A 9,844-nucleotide genomic window follows, 5' to 3' on the forward strand; every position below is an offset into this window, starting at 1 on the left:
TTAGAGGTGACAGATGCTCCCCTCCTCCCTGTCCCTACTGCTGCCCGCTTCTTTCTTTGATGATGGTGACTAATAGTTCATCAATGCCTGGGCTATAGCGGCTCCATGTAGGACTTGCTGCCCCTTGAGTGACAGCAGGATGTGTGAGCAAGCTGAGATGCCCCGACCTTTTCTGGCAGGATTGTTAGGGCAAGAAAATACTCTGGAAAGCACAATATGAATCATTTGTCCATGCAAGAACATGACACTATGCCCTAGCCACGCGGCCAGACCTGTATGGGGGGTCAGCACTGCTCCCTTTCGTGCTGAAAATCTGCAGGAAAGCTGAGCTTTAGGGTTAAAACACGTCAAAAACGTGTCCTGCTGGCAGGTTCACGGTGCTCCTTCCCGCTGCCTGTCCTGGGGAGCACGGAGCTGGCGGGAGCAGAGACTTTGTGGTGCAGAGAGACCCAAACTGGAGGCTTCAGCTCCCTGTTGGCCCTTGCAGGGCAGCGATGCCCCCCAGACACATGCACCGGTGCATTTAATCCCATGCAAACGAGGATAGGAGGAACAAAAAGGGGCCTAGGGAAGAGATGGGAGCTGTCCAAGATCATGCAACCAAAATGAGTGGCCAAGAAACCAAGCGCAGCCCCATCCTGTCGGGATGCTGCAAGATCGAGCGGCTCTGGGTCTCTGGGTGCCCCTTGGCGCTGCGCAGCGACGCCCGCTGCCTCGCAGGACGGGAAGGCAGCCCGGCCGTCCCCATGGACAGAGCAGGAAGCAGCTCCCAGGCGAGCGCGCGCGCTCCGCGGAGCGCGGCAGGAAGGAAGGGGAGCGGTTAACGGCGCAGGGGCCACGTGCACTGCCAAAAATGAACCCATGTGTGTAAACATTGCCCTGTGCACAGTGAGATTAGTGCAGGAAAACATCAGTTGTTAGGGTTCCTCTTACTATCCGAGTTATGCAAACAATTTGCTTGAGTTTTCACACAAGTTGGGGCAGGACAGCATGGGGTTTTTCCTATTTTCCCAGTATTTCTGCATGATGCTGTTCTAGCCCATTTTCTGCTTGCAATGTGTGATGCAAGGAGCTCGGGGATGCTCTGGGGCCGCTGGCTGCCAGCGCCGGCCTTCTCCCGTCCATGATGAAAACGGCGTCGCGATGCCGATCGCTGCTCGCAGGCCGGGCGCCACCACGATGGGCTCGAGGGGCGGGAATGATCAGCACGGGCCCTTCCTGTGCCTCAACCATGGCCTTTCCCACGGCCACGGCGGGAGTCGGTGTCGGGGCAGGATTAGCGGCCGGGTGTCCCTGGCCCCCAGCCCTGCGCTGGGGCCGGTTACGTGACTGGGGTGAGGGACAGCGACGGAGCCGCGGGCAGCACCGGCCCCAGGGCCGAGCTCAGCACGGGCAGAGCTGGGGGGGGAGCCCGGCTCTGCTTCCAGACACCAGAAAAGCCCCCAGTCACAGAGGTGGGTCCCCCGGTGCAAACCGCAGCGTCCTGCACCCCGGCCAGCCCCTCAGGCCCCTTCATGCAGCAGCAGGAGCCCAGGAGCCCCCCGGGTTTGCGACGAGCTCGATGCGAGCCACAACCCGGCTCCAAAGCCAAGGCCGGATTGTCCCAGCAGGGGCTCAGGTTCCTGAGGAGCACTCGGCCTTTGGGACTAATTTGGGTGCTGAGTAGCCGGGCAGGTATTTACATAGAGGCCCCTGGATCCTATTCTTCTCCCTTGGATCACCTAAAATGGTAAGAATTTTCAAGGGGGATTAAGGTTGTGATCCCTGGGGAGGGGAGTGGACATCTGGTAGGAGTCCCGTCCGTATTAATAGCCTCCCTTTCAATGTACGTTATCAAACGAGGCGCTTCCCTATCGGCCAAGGGACCGTGACCTGCGTCGCCTATAGGGCTGCTCGTCCCCATGGCTTTCCACCGGCATGCAGGTAAAGGGGAACAGAGGGAGGTTTGCTCGTGGTGTCCGGCCCTGGAGCGATCCCTGCTCGAACCATTGCGTGGTTGTGTAAACCACGCAATCCCTGCGTGGCCCTTAGGGTCCAGCACACGTTTATAACCCTGAATGCTGCTGCTGCAAAGCCTGCTGTGATGCAGCGCACAGGGCGGCTGTGCCTGGGCATCAAGCGGGAGCGCAGAGCGCGCGCGTGCACAGAGCGGGACGCGGTGCAGGACGCGGTGCAGGACGCGGTGCAGGATGCGGTGCAGGACGCGGTGCAGGATGCGGTGCCGGACACGGTGCAGGACGCGGTGCAGGATGCGGTGCAGCACACGGTGCAGGATGCGGTGCAGGACGCGGTGCAGGACACGGTGCAGGACACGGTGCAGCACACGGTGCAGGATGCGGTGCAGGATGCGGTGCAGGACGCGGTGCAGCACACGGTGCCGGACGCGGTGCAGGACGCGGTGCAGGACACGGTGCCGGACGCGGTGCAGGATGCAGTGCAGGACGCGGTGCAGCACACGGTGCAGGACGCGGTGCAGGATGCGGTGCAGCACGCGGTGCAGGACGTGGTGCAGGACGCGGTGCAGGACGCGGTGCAGGACGCGGTGCCGGACACGGTGCAGGACGCGGTGCAGGACGCGGTGCAGGACGCGGTGCCGGCGCGACGCCGCGAAGCCGCCGCGCGGCAGGAGGAGCCGCTCCGCTCAGCTGCGCGCCCCGTGTCCGTGAGCACTGCCCTGGCCGTGGCTGCTGCCCTGCCGGCCGTCCCCGCGGCCGTGCCCTGTCCCTGCACCCGGGCGCTGCGGGGACGCGGGCGCACGCGGCTCGCGCAGCCACACGTGCGGACGGAGCGGGGAGGAAGAGCCCTGGGCCTGCAGACCGAGTCTCCGCCTGCATGCGCCCTGGCACGAGAGGCACATCTAGGGCTGTGCTCAATGGGACGTTCCTTTTGCTTTTGGACCTTTTGGAAAGGTCTCCGTGCGCGCTGGAGCCCGGTAGCCCTAGCTGAGTTCTGCACGATGCATCCGCACGATGCAGCGCACAGCTGGAGCAGCGCACAGCTGGAGCAGCGCGTTCTCAACAGCCTCTCCTTCCCCGGGGAAGCAGGAGGATTTAATAGTGACAGGGATGTGCTTGGGCAGAGGGTGATAGGCCCATGGGGACCGAGCTGCCAGCCGCCTGGGGAACTTGGAGCTGGCTCTGTTCTAAATAAAGCTGCTTCCATGTTATCAACAGGGTCACTTGGATTGCAGCGTGTGGCTCGCACGTGCTCTGGCCGGGCAGCGGCAGAGCAGCTCTCCACCCTTTGCCAACAGCCCTGTGAGCTCTGCCCCACAAATAACAGGACCCTGCTTTTAGGGGTAGTCCCTGATAGATATATCATAGCATCTGAGGTTATGTGGTCTCGGTGTACTCAACTGGCAGAGGAAAAACCAACCTCTTCTAGGGAAGAGAGTCAAAACCCCCCCTTCTTTCTGCACTGCCGAGGACCTGCAGCCCCACATACCCAGTCTGGGTACATCTTCAGTGCCATCCCCTTTCTAAACGGCAGGAGAGTCCCTCGGGTCTCCGTGTGGCTTTCCTGGTTGCTTTTCCTGGTTGCAGAGGGCGCGTTCTGTTCTTTCCGGGTGGTTTATCACACTTAAGCACATTCCCCGGCGACACGAACCCGCATCCTGGGGTCACTGCTCGGCCTCCGCTCGGCTCCGTGAGCAGGACGGGTGTGCGGAGAGGGCCGCGCCGCTCCGGGTTACTGCAGCGCACTGGGAACGGTGCACTGGTGCGATGGCTGCTGTGGGGCCTCAGCACAGCCCGGGCCTGCGACCGCGGCGTTCCTGAGCGCTGAGTGTGGCCACCAGCCCGCAGAGCGCGGTGGCCGCTCCGCAGGGTCTCTGCTTGGAGGATGTGGTTGCACCAGGACAGGGGCTGCTGGGAAGGAGGGGCTGAGCGGCCAGCTGGCACCTCCACGGTCAGGTAAATGTTAGAGTTGATTCCTGCCAGTCCTGCTGCCAGACGCCCCGATACCCGAGAAGGCCACCGGCCTGGCCGGCTGCCCTCTCGCTGCAGCCAAATGCACCAGGGAGCTGCATTTGGAGCGCGCTGGGGGGTCTGCCGTGTCCCCCACCTCCCGGCTCCCCGAGCCGGACCCACGACGGACGGTCCCGGCGTGTCCGCGCTCCCCAGGCTGCGCTGACGAACGCCCGCTCGGGCGTTTGTTCGCGCTGGCGGCGGCTCGCATAGTTTCCGCGTTTCCCAGCTGTTTATTCGCTCCGTTCACCCGGCGCGGCGCGAACGCGACCCTTGGCAGGGGGGGACGCGGGCAGGACGCAGGACGTGGCCGTCCCGACCTTGGCAGGGCCGTGCATCCCCGCGTCGCTCCCGCGGCCCGGCCGCCTCCCGCGAGCGGCTCCTTCCCGAGCCCAGGAAGAGGGACGGGATTATCCGTCCTGCTCCGGGACGGTCTCCAGGTGCCTCAGGGCTGCCCTCACCGACGTGACAAGGAGCAGCCGCTCGACGGCTCCTGGGACGCGACACCCCCGTTCCATTCCCCTCGGCTCGCACGGCGCTGGAGCAAACCCAGCCCTTCAGGACCAGAGGCCACCGCAGGCTCCGGCTCCGGTCTCTGCTGCGCTCGGCGCCCGCGTGGGCTCGTGCATGACCCACCCCAAGGTCGAAACCCTTCGCCGATGAAGGGTGTTCACAGCCCAGGGCTCCCGTCCCACCCTTCCCCATGGAGGACAAGGGACTACTCGGGGTTGTGTAATGGCACAGGTGCCTTCTCCACCCTCCACCTCCAGCCAAAGTGGAAAATCCTACAGCGGAGAGTCCCCACACCCATCGCGGCTCCCGGCCCACACGTTAGCTAGCCGGCCGCGGCGCAAGGCCCGTGTTTTGGCAGGTTGCTGCTGGCACCAGCTTGAGAAGTCTCTTCAAATGTCGGAAGATTTCTTCTTGTTTTTTCCCCCATGGCTTTACATATGAAGCGGCAGCTGGACGCCGCACAAGTATCCGTCACGAAAAGCCTTGGGAGGGCTGCAGCTGGCTGCACGCGGCGCTCGGGGCCGCGGAAACTATTTTGCTTTGCTCTTGGTCAGCGGTGAGGGCTGCGCTCGCGGTACGCGCAGCCTCAGCCAGGGCCTGGCCCTCGGGAGCTCAGTCGCTGCTAAGGAGCGATTTGGTGCCATTGGCCTTGATGTGAAACGGGCAAGGGAAACGGGCTGGGGTCCTTCCCCTCGGGAGGTGACACGGAAAGGCTGTCACTCGGCTGGGGTTCCCTCGCCAGGCGCTGCATCCAGTGTCACGGAGCGAGCAAGGTTTGCAGGGCTGCGGCCGCTGCGGCCGGGAGCTGCAGATTCTCGGTTGGCCAGAGCCTCTCCGGCCGCTTTGTGTCTTGGCTGGTTATTAAGGCAAATATTTGTGTTTCTAACGCAGTGCTCATGCTAAGCGCGGGGCTCCCCGGAGGACGGGCAGCCTCCGGCCCCGCTCCCGGCTCCGCTCCATCGCTCTGCAGCCGCCCACGTCGTCCCGAAACGTCCCTGCTCCCAGGGAGCCCTCCAAGAGCTCGGCCCCACGGTCCCGGCCGGGCTCTTTCCATTAAACATCCGCAGGCCCCAGAAGCTCTGGCAGCTTTGGGGGCCTCGGGTCCGTGATTTTCCTTGCTCCCTCCCGCAGGGCCTGGCAGTTACACCGTGGGCACCATGTCGGAGCGCTTCGACTGCCACTACTGCCGCGACCCGCTGCAAGGCAAGAAGTACGTGCAGAAGGAGGGCCGCCACTGCTGCGTCAAGTGCTTCGACAAGTTCTGCGCCAACACCTGCATCGAGTGCAAGAAGCCCATCGGGGCCGACTCCAAGGTGAGGGGCGGTCGTGGCTCCGCGTTTTGTGACGGGGCAGATTTCCCACCTGATCTCCCTCCCGTTGGTTTTCCTGGCTCTCTGCGGGGCTCCGAGCGGAGCAGGTCGCGTGGCGAGGCCGCCGGCCGTGCTCGCAGGGGTTCCTGGGCAGGGAGCCTCCACCCCGGGGTAACGCACTGAGGGATGCGCAGGATGGGCCGCACGGGATCCAGTCGCAGGACGTGGATCAGCCCCAGGAACTGCTGGAGACGGCCCCGCAGCCTGCACAGGACCCACAGAATCACCATCTTCGGGCCAAAGCGCTTGGCCAACACGCTCCTTGGGCTGGCTTTTGTGGTAGTTAGGCCTCTCTCGCTGTGTTTATGACAGTGACAACCCTCACCTTAACTAGAGGGAACCTGAGGACTAGAGAAGCCCCAGTGCTCGAGACCTTCAGATCCCAAAGTGTTAGAAACCTGGTTACATTGAAAACTCAGCATTAATTGTGTTCTGGCTTTAAATCTTCATGGCCATAGCTTTGCAACTGTGATTGTAATTAAGGCCCTTGTGTCAGTGAGTCCTGTTAAATGTCCCTGCCCCCAAAACACTGAATGTGACAGTGTTGGGAATAGAACCCCCCCTTAGTGCTGATGCTTACGCGATGGCAGCTTGTTTCAAGGGGTGCTCGAAGAGCAGGACTGACCGCTCCTCCCTGCCCGTTCCAGGAGCTGCATTTCAAGAACCGCTACTGGCACGACAACTGCTTCCGCTGCGTCAAGTGCTACACCTCGCTGGTCAACGAGCCCTTCATGCTGAGGGAGAACAACAAGGTCTGGTGCAGCAACTGCACCGCCACGGAGGACGCGCCGAGGTGCAAGGGCTGCTTCAAGCCTATTATTGCAGGTAGGCACCTTGTTATTGCAGCTCGCGATGCTGCTGGGTTCTCCAGTGCTGGGGATGCTGCCAGGTGTGTGGGCATCACGCCCAAAGCCTGGAGCACCACAACATGCTGCACATTGTAAACGTTGCGCTCTCCTGCTCCTTTGGACACTTGTACAAAATGCTGCCTTGCAGTTAACCCCTATTGGATTGCTAACAGTCAGTCTTAAACCTACCAAAAGGGTTGTTCTGCAGGAGGGCAACCTCCAGCGCCTCTTCTTGGAAACGCTCAGGCACTTGCCCGTATCAAAGTCCTCTTTGGATGGATGCAGTGGGATGTGCAAAGGAATTCTTTCCCTTATTCACATGCTTCAGCTGAGGTCTTGTGTACTGCATGTCATTGCAGGGGTAAGGAGCTTGCCACAGGCCCGAAATCCCAAATAACATTGTCTATAATACAATATTGTCCATGTGTTGCAGGAGACCAAAACGTTGAGTACAAGAAGATGGTCTGGCACAAGGACTGCTTCACTTGCAGCCAGTGCAAGCAAGTGATTGGATCCGGGAGCTTCTTCCCCAAGGGCGATGACTTCTACTGTGTCTCCTGCCATGAGCATAAGTTTGCCAAGACCTGTGCTAAATGCAAGAATGTAAGTCCTGCTTTGCAAAGGCCGCTGGGTTTTGAGTTGCTAACCCTCACAGCGAGGTCTGTTAGGAGCCAGGAGGGCTATAGACAGATGCTATAGCCGTGCCCTTCCCTGCCTCTTCCTGGGACACGGCTGTGAGCAGCGGGGTGGCGAGCAGCGTGCGCGAGCTCAAGGGCACCGCGTGTTGCAGGAGCTGTGGACGTTCCCAGGGTTTCCACAGACCGAAACCAAGGTAACACCAGTCGTGCCCTTGTTTTGGGACACGAGGCTGCTTCCTAGAGAGCTTAAACCATCTTACTGTGTATTCAAGCAGCAAGCTTCTGTTTTACATAAAACTGCTGTTTTACAACTTCTACAAGCAATTAATGCGGACTTGCAGGGTTGCTGCAGGTAAAATAAACCATTATGAAAACCTCAGACCTGCAGGCTTTCAGGCTACAAGTGCTGCTCTATTTAACTAAAACCTTCGTTTTGATAAGACCTTCACAAGAAGATCTTCACGATGGCAGAACTCCCCCAGCACACGCGCCGTGCATGCGCTGCCTCTCCTCGTCCGGACGGATTCTGAACCCCGTGTCTGCTCTTTCCCTCCCAGCCCATCACCTCCGGAGGTCTCACGTACCAGGAGCAGCCCTGGCACTCGGAGTGCTTCATCTGCTCCAACTGCAAGAAGCAGCTGGGCGGGAAGCGCTTCACAGCCGTAGAGGATCAGTTTTACTGTGTTGACTGCTACAAGGAGTGCGTTGCCAAGAAGTGCGCTGGCTGCAAGAATCCGATTACAGGTATGTTGGGATAAATGCAGCTTGTGGGCACGTAGTGGTCAAGGTCAGCAGTGAGACGGGGGAAGTCATGTACCTAGGAAGTCGCTAACACCAGAAACAGGTCCAGGATCTCCAGCGTTATTCCTGCTATTCACACGGGAGCTGATTATAAGCCACGGGCTCCTAACCGAGCTCTTCACATGTTGCACTCCTCCAATTTATCTCCCCTAACTGCCCCACCTGGAACATTTCCCACCTAAATTGTACTTGGAAATCAGAAGACCAAAAGGACCAGTGCTTTATTTAGTGCCCTGGAATAATAATGTTTGCTTTGCTTCTAACATGTTTTGCATGTCATGGTTATTAGATATGAAAACCCCACAAAGCTAATCCCTGACAGACAGGCACCATCCTGCCAATTCCACGAGTTTTCCCTTCTCTTCTGCACGTATGTGATCCTGTAACACAACGCTGGGATGTCTGCCCAGCCTGCCCTTGCTCTATTACTCTCTCCCTCAATTTGACTGTTCCCCAGAGAACAGATACTAGAGAAAACCTTAGTGCAGACAAGCTCACACAAAGCTGCCTGTTTCTCTAAGAGCAGCTACTGAGCAGAAAACCTCTTCAGTTCAGTATAGAGGGGCAGGAGGCAGGTTGTGGACTAACCCGGCCAGGGACACCTACTATCGCCGTCCTATAATTGTGTTCTCTCCTAGCAGGATTTGGAAGAGGAACCAGTGTGGTTAACTACGAGGATGAATCCTGGCATGATTATTGTTTCAAATGCACAAAGTGTGCCCGTGGTCTGGCCAACAAGCGCTTTGTTTGCCATAACGGAAAAATTTACTGTGCCGACTGTCCCAAACGACTGTAAGGAGCAAACAGCAACTGCTGTAAAATGGATTTCAACCCTGCTTTCCAAAGTAGTCTTGGTAAAGAAGCAGGTTTTGCATGCTAAAAAATCTTAACTTTTTTATTATTTTAGCATGAAAAGAACTAAAGTAACCTAAACATACTGGGTTTGCTTTTGAAGCTCCTGCAGTAAGAATACACATGCTGTTGCAAAAAGCTAACTTTGCTTTGAAGTAACCATTAGTGTAAAGGCTTAAACTGCCACTTCAGTTTTAGGTTTAGCCTTAAAGATCCCAATATTATACTATGCATGTGTAGCCTAAACTAAAACAGCTGTTTTTAAACTTATCTGGTATATTTAAGCTTGACACTTAAATGAATTGGGTTTGACAAGGCATGCACAAGTCAGCACCTTGCATCTGGATGAGAAGACTATTATTATGCATTTACAGTACCAGTACATCACATACATCACACAAGTAACAGCAGGTCAATAGCAAATACCTGATATTATCTTACCCATTGAGTTGCAGCAAGCATATGGAATGGGCTTTGTCTTACATATAATAACATTTTCATCTTACATATAATATTTTTGACAGTATGATTTAGCTTTAGTTAGCTCCCGTTTTAATCTGGGTTTTTGCATGGTGTGTCCAAAAGTTTTGCTCACCAGCTTTTTTTACATCACTGTTTAAATTAGGTTTTCTATAAGCAATTACTAATCCATTAGTAAGAAGTAAGTCTTTCAACTATACCAAAATGCACTCGCATTTAGAAGTGCCTTAAAATAGCTCAGGCAATCATAGCTCTCCTATGATATCAGTATATGTTTTATGATTTAATAAAAGTAAGACTAGTGCTTGTTTGGAGTCCTACAGTCTGGAAAACTGTTTTTTTTTTTTTTCATTTCACCAACTTACATGACCGACAGC

The 9,844-nt window shown here is 57.3% G+C and overlaps 1 protein-coding gene across 2 annotated transcripts; it reads left to right on the plus strand.

The window, feature by feature from the left end:
• The first annotated feature begins 1,892 nt into the window (after positions 1-1,892).
• FHL1 (four and a half LIM domains 1) lies at positions 1,893-9,271 on the plus strand. Of its 2 annotated transcripts, none has more exons than XM_088524907.1 (6): positions 1,893-1,923; positions 5,610-5,791; positions 6,496-6,673; positions 7,130-7,299; positions 7,892-8,078; positions 8,774-9,271. In XM_088524907.1, exons 1-6 carry the CDS (start codon positions 1,902-1,904, stop codon positions 8,929-8,931), a joined length of 897 nt encoding a protein of 298 aa, XP_088381033.1. In that variant the 5' UTR covers positions 1,893-1,901; the 3' UTR covers positions 8,932-9,271. The 2 variants fall into 2 exon arrangements, with proteins under 2 accessions (XP_088381033.1, XP_088381032.1); XM_088524906.1 differs by having other exon boundaries at positions 1,901-1,923; positions 8,777-9,271.
• The last annotated feature ends 573 nt before the right edge of the window (positions 9,272-9,844 follow it).

This window comes from Tinamus guttatus, unplaced genomic scaffold (assembly GCF_059628265.1).
Source record: "Tinamus guttatus ecotype Peru unplaced genomic scaffold, ASM5962826v1 Tinamus_guttatus_pri_ptg000217l, whole genome shotgun sequence".
NCBI lineage: Eukaryota > Metazoa > Chordata > Aves > Tinamiformes > Tinamidae > Tinamus > Tinamus guttatus.

What these genes read in the sequence shown, in the direction of transcription:
- FHL1 (XM_088524907.1), top strand. Translation starts at nt 1,902, where the DNA reads ATGGCTTTCCACCGGCATGCAG. An exon ending in CCATCGGGGCCGACTCCAAG is followed by an intron (nt 5,792 to 6,495) that starts GTGAGGGGCGGT and finishes TGCCCGTTCCAG; the next exon opens with GAGCTGCATTTCAAGAACCG. An exon ending in CTTCAAGCCTATTATTGCAG is followed by an intron (nt 6,674 to 7,129) that starts GTAGGCACCTTG and finishes CATGTGTTGCAG; the next exon opens with GAGACCAAAACGTTGAGTAC.